This window comes from Epinephelus fuscoguttatus, linkage group LG17 (assembly GCF_011397635.1).
Source record: "Epinephelus fuscoguttatus linkage group LG17, E.fuscoguttatus.final_Chr_v1".
Taxonomy (NCBI): domain Eukaryota; kingdom Metazoa; phylum Chordata; class Actinopteri; order Perciformes; family Serranidae; genus Epinephelus; species Epinephelus fuscoguttatus.
The window spans coordinates 35,466,368-35,480,295 of NC_064768.1; the positions used below are offsets into that span (position 1 = coordinate 35,466,368).

The 13,928-nt window shown below is 44.3% G+C and overlaps 1 protein-coding gene across 2 annotated transcripts in view; it reads right to left on the reverse strand.

The window, feature by feature from the left end:
* foxo6b (forkhead box O6 b) overlaps positions 1-13,532 on the reverse strand; it is a 49,347-nt gene extending 35,815 nt beyond the window's left edge. For both annotated transcript variants that reach the window (XR_007451633.1, XM_049603188.1), the window contains exon 1: positions 12,717-13,532. Coding sequence is in view for 1 of the 2 variants with exons in the window: in XM_049603188.1 (XP_049459145.1) it covers positions 12,717-13,214 (498 nt within the window). In the remaining variant the exon portion in view is untranslated. The remainder of the gene's footprint in view (positions 1-12,716) is intronic.
* Positions 13,533-13,928: the final 396 nt, after the last annotated feature.

Below are 13,928 nucleotides of genomic sequence, written 5' to 3' on the forward strand. Positions count from 1 at the left end.
GGCCAGGTCTTCAATTGTAAGAAACTTTTAATCTCAGTGGGACTTCTTGGTTAAATAAAGGTCAGATGAATATGAAAAATTGGGATCTGAAGCCTCAAACAGCCAGGCCTAACAATACCACTGGATAACATCACATCGCATTTTGGCCATTGCTGTCTTGCAGAGAAGCAAGGGTAGGCTCTGAGTGAGAGACCAAGGGCACTATCAGCACACAGCCTGTCATTCATAGCACCATTATGTGTAACTAAGTCTTAATAAAATGTAAACGGCTAACTTATATAAAACTCATGCCCCGTACAGTTATCATGTAGGAAAAATGTAGTTATAGAAACCAAAACTGTTGATCGTACCAGGCTGTAAACATGTTAATTTCTGCTTTAAAGTTGTGCATTTTAACATGGGGGGGCCAAGGTGATTGAATCAGTTTTGGAGCCAGCTTCTAGTGGCCATTTGAGGAACTGCAGTTTCTTCTGGCTTCATTTTTCAGCCCCTCAGGGTACCGCTTGCTTAGATTATGGGATATGTTATTTTTTAAAAACAAGATTAGGGTGAGATGGCCCTAAAGGAGAAAAGAATTTGTGTTAAGAGTGACATGAATGTGCTCAGTACATTTCATGGCAGTCCGCCCATTAGACTGTGATATTTCATGTGTACAAAACAAAGCCTGGCGGTGGGAGCAAAGGAAAAGTCACAGGCCAACAAAAATTATAAATCAACCTCTGGAGACTACTTATCATTTTAAAGCAATTACTACTTGTTCATATTTTGTTGTATTGTTGGGCAAACAGTCTGATAAACTCTCGAAAATCTCCATCTGAGCTGACAGAGACAGAAAAATAGCTTGATAGCTAACACATTCACAATTACATTAGTTGTTTTTTTTCCTAAATTAGCTGCTGGCTGATGGCCAGGTGAGACAGCCAACCTTTCCCCGGCAACATGACGGTGTTTTGAAAGCTATGAAACAACCTTTTTTTCTGTCTGGGTAATCTAATTGGACACAGATCAACCTTATCAGAAAATTCACTTAACAGAATTGACCTTGCAGCAGTCTTTTCACTTATCTGCTCGTGTTGTTAGCTTTATATTTACCCATTGTTTTGGGTACAGCCAATTCTTAACGTGCCAGAGGTGGTAGCTGTGACTCAATTGGAAAGCCTCAGATGTGGCTCAACACCGAGCTGGCTCATCTTATAAGTGAATTCACCTTTTAGAGAGTCATTTTTAAAGCATGGCAGTCATGAGAGATGAGGGCCTGCTCTGTGGGAGAATAATAAATCAAGCCCTTCTAGTGGTGACCAAACATACTGTAGACCTTATGCTAAGCTAGGTCACTGCTGGCCACGGTTGAAATATTATCCTCATAAAACTTTGCAGCACATCTATTTTCTCTCTCGAAAGCGGGACTACAATACTCAAAAGTACATCTAAATCAAATAAATTCTACCAGACACAGACTATTGTGGATTTAAGTGCAATTTCAGTCTCGGCGTGGGCTTAATCTATGGCCACAGATTTGAATTTCTTTCTACGTGAGCTCGAAGCGATGGAAGCCACGGCAGAGAGACACAGGATGACAGGACAGAGTTTAGATTACAGAGGAAGAGGGGAGGGAGGAAGACCGCGGGGTGGAGGGAGGTGGGGGGGCAGAGACAGAGACAGAAAGAGTCTAGAGTTTATTCGAGGCTAGCTGTCGTCAGGCTCGGCGTCAGCCGTCACATGGGCAGAATGCTAAACGCCAAGCTCTGAATCCTGACCTATTTTCATCAAACTGACACAGAAATCCACAGAGAGGCCGTCTTACGCTTCTAACCTCTGTCTGCCTCCTGGACTGCCTTCTGCAAACCATCACACACACACACACACACATACACACACACAAATTATACAATACCATAATGTAAATCTGCTTAGTCGTGATTTAAAGCAGTTTAATAGTGTCTGATTAATAATCTCCAAAATGACTAGATTGTAAATTATTTCCACTCAGCTCCAGCTTGAAAGGCTTTTATTGTAATTTGTCCAAATATGCCGTTGGACTGATGAATATTCATTAAGTGTGATACTCTTCCCTGACCCTTCTTTGTGCTGACAATAGACAGTAGGCATGTTCTTTTTCCGTGTCTGGGCTCGACTTGACATCGTTAGCAGACACCTTCCCGAGTGTAGCAACTCCTCTAACAGACTTTTTATAACAAAGACAATGAGCAAATAACTCCAGTTAAAACACAGCCAATGATCCGGCTCTTAAGGCGCTGATGGCTTTCATTTTCAACCGGCTTTTATCAACTATGATCAAAGTGCAATTACAGACAACTTTAATGAAAATGGATTAAATTGCCAGCAAATGAATGTGACTTGATTGATGCTGAACATCACCTGAACATGACTGAACTACACCGAGAACAATGCGCATTAAGGGTGATTGATAGTACTGTAAAATGATGGAGTGTGGCTTTTCACTAATATGCCGTGTTATTCTTTACCTACTGCAACCGTTCATTTCCCTCAGAGCATTTAACCTTTTCAGCATCTTTCGGCGTACATATCTGCTTTAAAAACACTTTTACCTCCTCTTCATATCTCACATGACTCAGGCACCTCGTGCAAGAATGCCTTTGTACTGTTATCCGAAACCACTCTTACTCTTTACTGTGAGGTTTTCCCATGCGAGTGTTCCATGTCAGATTCACCGAAGTCTCTTAACTGCACACACTTGTCATATTTTATTTTGTTTCAGTCTGATGAAGGCCACCTGCTCTTCATATCTGACCACTGAAATACTCAGCGATGTAAAGCTGCTTGTTCTTTTCCATTTGCAGGCGAGTTTCATAAATACAAATGTCACCCAAGGGAAAAAAAGAATTCACACCACCAAGCTTCAAGTCGGAAATCACAAGAAACATTCTGTATGCTTAGCATCAAGGCCCAGTGACTGCATACTGAATGTTTTTAGTGAAAAATGTACAGTAACCATGGCAGTGCTGGTGCCTTCCTCAGCTCACATGGGTTGCAGGCCACAACCCAATCACCAAAAAACAAAAAAACATTGTACATTTCTACAAATGTTGCATTTGTATGTAATTATGTAGGGGATATGTTCAATTTTGTGGTGACAGTGTGGTTAGGTTTAGGCACAAAAAGCACTTGGGTATGGTTAGTAAAAAATATTTTGGTGACACAACCACAGCTGGAGAAGATGACAATGTCTCGGTAATAAACAATCGCTTTTGTGGCAGCAACCCAGCTGGAAACGCACCAGTGTCTCAGTAAAAAAAAAAACCCACTGCTTTTCTTGACACTATTCCTGGTGCAAAACAGCGATGGGTCACTAAAAAACACCCATGTTTGCTGGCTAAAAAGCCCATTGACAGAACAAATCAACAACGACAAATGAAAGCAGAAATGTAAATGGACAATGCCAACATTTTCTTCTGGCAACTGGGCTCAGGGCAATTCACTTCCTTCACTTCATTCAAACTAAGTCAGAGATCTAAGTCAGGGATCGCCAAACAAACTCCAGTCAGCTGGATTTCCACATCATCTTGTTTTCTTTGGTCCAGCAAATCTCTCCAAAACAAAAGCAGCTCAACTTTGAAGATCCCCAGTGAGCAAGAGATGTCCAGCTATCATGACTGGATCAATTTGCAGAGCAAGAACACCATTTCCAGGCAGAAATCCAGCTTTGCAGGCTACAGCGAACTGTTGCTAATGTTTCTAAGACATACAAGTAGCAGAAAGGCTATGTGTTCAGCAGCACATGAAACATATGTTATTTGCATAAATCATATCCCAGCATGACCGGCAAATCTTTAAGAAGAGGCATTGTACATTTGTTCTTTAGGATTGAATTGAATCTTGATTGCCTGGTACAATCACTTTTAGGAGAGATCTCTGAATAGCTCACAATGAAACACCGGGCCATTATTTAAATGCCACATACGTCTGGTACTACTTGTCAAGCAGCAGCAGTTCTCTTGTTCTTACATGCCCTCCTCACTTCAGCTCTACAGAAAATTTGGGGTTGAAAAGCCGCAATCCGGGTCATTCAGCAAGGCGCTGAGAGGTTCGCTCTCCAGCAGCATTAATCACAGAGCCGCTGTCCTCCGACTGATTACCTTCCATCAATCTTAGTTTGCCAAGCCCTCCAAAAGGAGAAAGCCCTCATGAAGATCTGATTAAAAATGTAAGTGACTCATAATAGGAGCACATGCCTGGCCTTGGAGTCGATGCTCTGTGATAGTCATAAGCTCTGAGTGGGATTTATCCACTCATCTCCAAATGTCCGTTCACCTGTTCACGCAAAGATACTGGCCTGATGTCAGGGAGTGGGGAGGTGAGGTGTGGATGAGAACTAGTGGAGATCTGCCTGTGTATGTGTATGTGTGTGTGTGTGGCAGTCATTTGCAGCTGCAGACAGGAGGGGGAGTGACTTTGAGAGTGTCTGAGAGGCACATCCTGCCTGCAATTAAGGTGGAATCAGAGAGAGATCTGCGCTGCCTTGATAATGAGCCTCATCTGAATTATTAACTAGAGCTGTACCCCCCGGACCTGGACTCCCATCAGGCCTAGCTATACAACAACAAGAGCAGATGCACACACACACACACACACACACACACACATACGTATATACACACACAGAGAATCTTCAGATCCATACAAACCGCTATCAAACCCATTTCAGCGTGTGCAGGAACTTAAAAACTAAACCCATTTGCAGTAAAAATAAGGGCAACACTTTACTTGAAGTGGTGCTCATAAGGCATTATAAGGCATCAAAAGCCCATTATAAACACGCAGTGAGTGCATGATGATTTATTAAAATTGGTGCATGGTATAATGAGTACAATATGCAGAAAGTTAGGGGTTGAATACTTTATGAAGCAACTGTGTCATTAATCACATTAAAATTTAGAGCAATTTCAGATGCATGATTACATTATTTCTGCGATTCCAGAGGGATCGTAATCAGTTTGGGGGCTGCTGTGAGTTGATGGATTGGGTTTGTTGGGATGACTGTATTTCAAAAGTACTGTGTGATGTATAACTTCAAGGTTATCGTAAAACGAGAAATCAAACGTTTGTGTGTGTGTGTGTGTGTGTGGGGTGGGGGGGGTGGGGGGGTGGGGGGGGGTCGTTAATTAGTTAATTATGGCAGAAATCAGATGAGTTTAAGAATCATTTATAACCTTCTCAAAGCTTTCTACTGTCACTAGAGCAATGTGTTATGTCCTCAACATCAAATCATGTCAACTCAAAAGTTTTTGCTGCCCATTTTCAAATGCCTCCTAAACGAGCCCTGTCTCACTCCGAAGTCATCAAAATTGACTTGCCGCGTCAGAAACCAATGAAAAAAGCTGTCCTTTAACGTCGGTATGATACACAGCTGATTGTCATTATAGTTTAGCAGCGCCCGGCGGCGTCAGGGGGAAACGTTGCAGGACAAGGATGAGTGTTAAGGCTGTTCACATCCCGTGAAATTCTGAAACCAAACCTCGTTCTTTTTTCCTAAACCCAACCACGTGTTTTTGCTGTCGAAGGAAAAAAAACATCAATTTGCAGTGTTGTAGCAACGTTAAATTTCCTATGAAAACGGAAGCGCACCTTGAGAGAAGACAATGCATGTAATAGGCAGACCTTGACAAGGTAACCCAGAACGTCAACAACCAACGCACCCAGGGTACCTTGGATGTCGTATCTGGACGTGGAAAGTCCATGACCAAAGAGTGAGAATGTGTTAGCTAAACAGTTTTTGACGTATTTTCCAATGCAGCCATTGGCTTCCATTCATTTCCTGAGATTTCACTGAGAACCACAATGTATAACGCACGCAAAGTTAAATACGACTCAGTGGCGGATCTTCCTATGGGCGACATAGTCTGCCACCAAGGGCGCTACCCATTTTGGGAGGGGGAGGCAACATCCACACCTCCTACTCTGAAAAACAAGATTTAAAATTTCAAAAAAAAAAACCTAAAAAAAATATCCAATGCTAACCATGCTAACAGTGAGCGGAATTATTTATTACTATTGCTTGTAGGTTACGTTGTATATTTTCTTTTGTTCTAGTTTGTAATGAATACAAAAAGAGATTATTAAGATTAAGATTATATTTTTGGTTGGTTCAAGTGAAGCTTGTCTAAGGTGCCAAATTTGCTCGATCAGGCAGTGACATGACATAGGGAGGTACTCTAATGGATGACATAACTCAGGCCAGGTTCAGCTAATAGGTTTTCATATCATATAGAAATGAATGGAAGTCAATGGCTGGAGCAGTTGACGAAACATCAATCAGTCGCATGCCTAAATAGTTAGCTGCGATGTAAATGTGTATGTGATTTGTAGCAAAGCAGAGCACCTGGGGCAAACCCCCGATGCGGTCCTTTAAGGTCTCGTTAGCAGTACGTGCTGACCTGTTCCTGAGTCACAGTCTCACAGGGAGGACAGAGGACTGAATGTTTTTTGACTCCCGCTCTGCTCATCGTCCGAGCCAGACACCAGAACATTTTGAAGCCCTGAGGTCTGGTGGACAACACGGAGAGAATGTGTGCTGGGCCGACATTTTACGACACACCACCAGGCACCATTCCCAAGATCCGCCTTCCTGACTGACTGTTGTGTGTCTGGACTCGGTTTCCTCTCTGGAATTTCCGTCTGTAGAGTGTTTCTCAACATTTTATTCCAGCTGATTTATTCCAACTGATTGAAGTGTGAGGGCTGAGGGCGAGAATATTATGTTCTATTCCAACCACTATGACTCATTTAAGCAGTGAACACCCCGCCTCCACTGCCGGTGCATCCCTTGTTTACATCCAAGTCCTTCTACAGATTGAAGTGATATCTGCCCGCGTTCTATTCAAATGCTTTTTGTAGCTCGGCTTCAACTGACAAGGCAACTGATCCTCGAGGATCAAAATCTGTCCGTCTCGGCATGGCCTCCTTTCCATTCAAGCCCTCAACAACTCTTCCCAACTGTTTTCCCTCCATTCACAGGACTGATCAGATGAGTTCTACCATAGTCTCAGATTCAACAACCAACCCCCTTCGCCTTCCAAATTCCTCTTCCCATTCCCCGCCCCCGGTTAACCCAGCGCCAAGCCCGCCAACTCGAGAGCTGCCTCTCCTTCTGCTGCGCCTTTGTGATAATAACAATAACTGTGTAGCGGTGCAGAGGGCTCTCTGTTGAGCCAGCGCCAGGCCGGCTGGCACTGGGAACCCTCTAAGCCTGTTCCACCATCTCCAACCAATTCCCCTCTGTCTCGGCTGGCGCTGGAGCATCACAGGCATTAAGGCTGCTATCAATGTGCTCAGCAGCAGGGGCCACCGCCACCACTCTCACACTCGCTCTATCTTTTCTCTTTCCGCCTCTCTCTATCTCCCACTCAATTCTGAATCCAATTCAAAAAAGGTTTTATTGGCAGGACAAATAATACCTTGTTCTTCAAAATGTCTCCTTGCCTCCTCTTTTTTCTCTCTGTGCTGTGCACCCTATTCTCCTTCTCTATCTGCTGCGAGTGGAATCTCAGCAGAACAAGGTGATGGCCATCAGCGTGGGCGGTAATACTTTACGTGAAGTGCATTGTGATGCATTACAAGCAGATTAGAAGCATATTAGAGGTAAAGATCCACTTTTGCTCTCAGTAATCAAGGATGTAGGAGAAGGTACACCAAGCTAAAGTCAGTCTGACCATTCTCAGGTCTGACATAGATCTTTTTTGTCTTCTTTCCAGAAATGTGTACATAAACATGTCATAAAACTAAACTACTGCAACCAGTAACACCAGTTAAGTTTTGAAACGTGGTGGTATTGGAGGTCTACCTGGATGGGCCAAATAAATCATACTCATGAGACAAAATCAAGGTTTAAGTTTTGAAAAAATAAATCTTAAGGTATTATTTCACAGCAGCTTTTTGCAACCACGCTCCGCACCATAGGCGTAGATTTCAGGGGGATGCGGGGGACACGTCTCACCCTTAGATCATTTCATTCATCCCCTGCAGTTAAAAACAATAAAGTAGCAGAGGGCTTTTGTTTTGACAAAATAGAAGACATTTACATGCAAAGAAAGGAGCAGATTGCTGCATGAAAATTCACCGGAATGCAGGAAATTAAGTGTCAGACACTTGAAAATTTCCAGTGGAGGACAACCACCCCCCAAAAACACTACGTCCTTGCTCTGAACCATTTTATTTGAGTGTTTGAGTGACGATGTGTGAAAGTTATTCCCTATAATGCGTCCTCAGAAAACCTGAAAACATGATGTCTGCAGCTGTCAGTGAGGACGCAAGATGACCGTTCAGAAGTGTCAAGAATTGCAATTTACTGCTCACTATGGTTATGTTTAGAGTGTCTGTTATAGGGAGCAGTGAAGGAGTGAACAAGGGGTGATTTTGGACATGTTATCTGCCTTCTTCTGTCCTCCCTGCTGGACATTTTGAATCTACTTGCAGCAAATGACATGCATGGATTCAGACAATTGGCACAGTCAGAGAGACAAAGACATAATTTTCTTCATAAATTACATTTGAAAACTAAAACCTAAAGTTTTATCAGGACCTCAGTGTATTAATCAGACAGAAGTCAGTGCGGTCACGGAGCTTCAAACTGCTCTAAACGCCTCTCAGACTGGTGCATTCATGAGCAATTGCACAGCCTGGAAAAAAATCACATCCCTAATACAAATTCAGATACTAATGATCATAAGTGTTTGCAGCCATCTCTCAGGTGTTGGATGCCGCACCAATACATAACTCTCACTGTGTGGAAAATACTGTAAAATGGACCGAGTTCGTATAAGTCAGGGATGCTCAACTCTCTCTGCCTGGAGGCCACGTTTGCAAGATGACAGGAGGCCAGAGGCCAGTTCATAAACAAACATTTATAATATTTATTAGTATATATAATAAATGAATTGCCTCTTCTTAACCTTTCGCAATGTGCTGTCCTCGTTTTACTTTGCCACGAGGAACATCCAGTCGCAGCAGCCCCGCACAGGTCAGTTTGATGAACAAGCCCTATTTAAAATGCACTTTGGCAACTTATTTAAATTCAAAGTACAAAATCAGTTTCTTTTTTCTGTGAATTTGAAAATGGTTGCTGTGCCCTCTGCATCCTATCACATGGGCACTAAGTTGAGTACCACTGTTACAGGTTAAACAGTATCTGTACACTAAAGGCATTTTTTCGGGTTAGTAAAACACGTACAGTCACTTTATCACACGTTACAACAGTGAAGGTGGCACGTTCAAGATAAAACAGGGTGTTAAGTTGCTCTTTAAAGACAAAAAACAAACAGGAACTATTGCCTTTCTGAAATTCTAATTGATCCTCGTGTGTATTGCTGCTTGTTTGCCGTGTGCTCATTATATCACAGTCTGATTACAACACTCATACACCCACAACGTTCCTCTAACATGCTGCTTTGTGGAGCCTTCAGGTAGAGTCAGTGAGCTCCTACCTGCCTGCCTGCTGCTGAATGCTGTGTACTGTACAGCCTGCAGACAGGCCACAGCTCAGCACATCCATTCCCACGCAGAGCCACTTGTGAAATGCACATAACAATGTGTGTGTGTGTGTGTGTGTGTGAGCGGATACCCCCGCATCACCACCGACTGAACTCACTTCATATGACCAAACACAGCCTCCCACCTCAGATACAGTAACAAACATGGCCTAAGCACTTGACCGCAATTACTGAACCACAGTCAGAGAAATCCATACGTAGTCATCATGGTAACCCTGCTGCCAAATGCTTAAGCAACACTGTGTACTATGTACTGTGTGTGTGTGTGTGTGTGTGTGTGTGTCCACAATCAAATAAATCCATACACTACCACTGGACACGAGAAGAGTGTGGACATGTGAGAGGAATCCAATCCACCTATGCAGCCTTAGCGCTTGACACTTTAACAAGTGAGTGACACCTCAACGGTGTGTGAGTACAGTGTGTGTGTGAGTACAGTGTGTGTGTGTATGTGTGTGCGGTATTAAGAGGAGGAGAAGCTGCTGGCCCAGATGAAGACAAAGAGCCCAGCGGCTGAATTGAGCAGCAGCTCTCAGACAGGATTACACAACAGCTCTTAAAGACTGCTTTTAATAGCAAGACTCTGACTGGATCTTATTTCCCTCCCACTCATCCCATCCAACCACCCATCCATATAAACCCCCCCCCTCCCACACCCCCCCACACCCACCCACCTCCCATCAGTAATGTTCAATCTAAGCAGAAACACACACAGGAATGTGTAAGGGTGCATATACGCGAGTGTTTGCGAGCGATTCTGTACCTCCGTGCTTCAAATCTCATTAAAATCGCTGCCAACTGTTACAGTCCAACATGTGCGTGCATGTGTCTCTCCTCTCTCTCTTTTATTTTTTTTTTCGTTGAGGAGTGTTATTATGATTGAATCAAGTTGTTTTTCACCGCAACTTGGAGCCTCTCTCCGCCAATCAGCTTCCTTGCCAGACCGGCCAATCAAAACGTCCACGCAAAGCTTGGAACGAGAGCAGGTATCAAGCTGGGCATCCCTGGGCAGCACAAACAAGGCCCCGGGAATTAAGCTCAGCTTTAAATCCAATTTTAAACCCCCCCATACCATAAAGATTGGACAGGGGTTGTTGCAGACCTAAATCAAATGGTGATTTTATTGAGATTAATCTGCGTCTTAATGCTGCTCAATTGGAGGTTGGTGGGGAGCCAAATGAGATGGCCGAGCAGGGGGAAGCATCAGAGGAAGCTTGTGTGTGAGAGGGACAAATACAAGGGAGACAATGGCACTTAACATAAACTGCTGTAAGGATATGATAACATGACAGGAGGTGAAGACAGAGGATTGTGGATCAACTCGATGTCAAACACACAGATGGTGTGAAATGCCTGTTAATCCCACTACAACTTCTGTCCCGCCCCCCCATGTTCCTCCTATCGCCAGGCTGTGTCAGAAAAGCGAAACACACGGGAGAGTAAGATTTGAAAAGCAAAATCAGAATTGTAAAAAGAAAAAAAACCACATGACGCTCAGTTTAGTCATCACAAGAAGGACTACTTAGCCTTGGAAAACAATCATGTGTGTCTGCTGTGGCTCTGAGAAGAGCTTTAAAGGTTTAAAAAAAACCTCTCATGATGTCACATTGATGTCATCACAATCATCTAGACTTAAAAGTTTTAACCAAAAGCCTTCAAAACTGGAGGCGTGGGGTTTGAAAGAAGCGGGCAGGGAGGGTCTAATAGAATGAGTTGTTGCATTGCATTGTGGGAACTGAAGGAAACAGGGTGTTTTGCTGTGTGATGCAAACTACAGAATAAACGTCAGGATATCTCGGCCTCTGCTGCTTCAGTTTCAACCATTCTCTCCTTAATCTGTTTGTCTTGAGTTCCCCAGCCTCATGGAGGAAAACTCCCGGATCACTGGAGGAACCCTTTAAACATGTTTCCCAGCCATTTTAAAATTTTCATGATGTTGAATGATGTGTCTCTTTTCTAAGCTCTTTGATAGAGAGATGCCAGTAAATGTTAAAGCCCGCGGTCATATTTAACAAGAAGGGAGTCACTCCCCTGTTGTGTCGGAGTTAACAGTGTGTATCCAGCATTTCAGAAATTCCCATTAATTGCAGGGTTGACCATTGTGGCCTTTTGATGAAACTCCCACTGCACCAAAAGACCATAAAACACAAGTGGAGACACAGCGAATCAGACTTCCATGCATGTTTTACACATTTGTTTTGTCTCCTTTCCTAAAAAAGATCTGAGTCAGATGTTAACAGATGATTCACATATTAAATCCCAGTTATGACAGACCTGATTAATGCCCATATTTACCACACATACTAACATTTATTTAGACTTTACTGCAATTTTAAGCAGCCAAACATTATTTCTCTAAGTTTGTTTTGAACTGGAGGAAAATTCAGGAAAGTGGCAAAACTTTGGCAAACATGAAGGACAGTATGAGGGGAAGCTACAGTGCGAGGCTTGAAAACAAAAGACCATTAATCCGCACACAGAATGGGTGGTAAATTTAAGTAGATTACAGCAACCAATCTATTAGATTAACCTCATATTAATTTGAATTTAAGGGATAATCTGTAGTTACATCTGTTTGCTGTGACACTGCATGTCATCATCTCTTGTTATTGTCCTTTTAAACCCTTCGCCTTGTGCCATGCTTTTCGCACAGCCCGTGCGTAATTCAACGTGCGCGCACTGGATCGCAGGGGGGCGGGGTGGCTCCAAACGGTTTATCCCGAGCGCCCAACCGGCGGCATGGGTGACGCTCCAGTCGAGGAGCTGCAAATCGGACCGGAGGCACACTTTGTCCCCCGCGTGACCCGATAACGCAGGGGAGCATGGGTCGAAACCAGACACTTTACCGATGCGTCACAGCGCGTAATAGTCGCCTATCCAAAGGAAACCGTGAAGACGGGGAGTTTGGCTCCGTGTGGCTTCTCCTATATGTAGGCTGCAATTCGTAAATACGATGAACCCAGTGAACCCTTCCAGCCATGCTCACCGCCCCTTTCAACACACTGTAGTGTGGAGTGACATGGGGACACGCCACTGACATAAATTGCTGGAACCAGGGGTCAATTATGTGGCTTTCAAATATGCAGGAAAGGAGTTCTGCTGCAGACACAGACTCAGGCTAAATATAGTGCAGCGTCTCCACTAAAACCTTCACCATGTGGTGTCAGAAAATTCTTTCATGTGGCCTACCTTCCATCCGGCTGAACTGTTGCTGTCGCCTTTATCCTTGAAATAAGGAACAAAGCGAACCATCCAGTCATAAATTTGGGACAGGGTGAGTCTCTTCTCCGGGGCGCTCTCAATGGCACGGGTAATGAGGTCTGCATAAGACAGGTTTCCCCACGCGTTTCGCCGGGAGGACTTGGCTTTGCGCAGCTGGCCGGCCACGTCGAGCGCAGCCCCGGACATGCAGGCAGGAGCGGCCACGACCGGGGCCGGGGCGCCGGCTGGGTGCTTGATCTCCGCCGGCGCGCCGCCTTTTCTCTCGGCCCGGCATGCGGGCACGTTGTACTGCTCCACTTTGACCGATGCCAGGGCCAGACCTCGGCTCGCTTCTTCTCCCCCGGGGAAATCCTCCGGACACGGCAGCGGCCAGGTGCACGACCGCGAACGACTGTGAGGCTCAAATTCCGAATCGATATCAACCTGATGCGCATCCATGCCGCTGTTCTTCATCATCATCAGCATGATGATCTCCCGCTGAATGGATGTCAAAATCGGGCAAGGTCACTATAACAAAAAAGCCTGTCAATTTTGACGCCTGCCAGTGAGTTAAAATGCCCAAACTGCTCCCTTATACAGAGAAAGAGGAATAAATGTGTCTTGTTTCACACACAGAGATGATCAACCAGTATGAAAAAGCCGGCAGCGGTGTGGGATATTATCATTCTCCTCAGTGCAACAATGTGGCATCACATCAGGACAGATGAAGGTGTATCCGAGGCATCAACAACAGTATCAGTCTCTCTTCCATGTTAATTGCACAACACCGGCTGTGTGGCTGCATACAGGACCAAGTGACGGTCAAACATCCATTATGAAAGCCAGACACACTTGGAGAATGTCTCTGTGCCCGCTCCGGCTGCAGCAACAGTTGATCCTTCTGACAGATGAGGTCCAGTGCAGGTTAAAAGGAAACGCTTTATCAAACTCCCCCAAATTAATTGACTTTATAATTGTCTCCACGCTCTGATCCCAGCTTTACTAGCGTCTTTCTGCAGACTGGCTGGTGACCGGCTTCAGCTCAAACTCACTGCGAGCGCAATTACTCCCTTAGAAATAGAAACAGGCTCTCATGAATCATTTATATGAAGCCGTGAATTTCCAGACGAGCGAGAGAAAAAAAAGCCCTCATGGATTTGATTTGGAGCATCCTCTGTGTCTCCTCTGCACGCCGCCAGA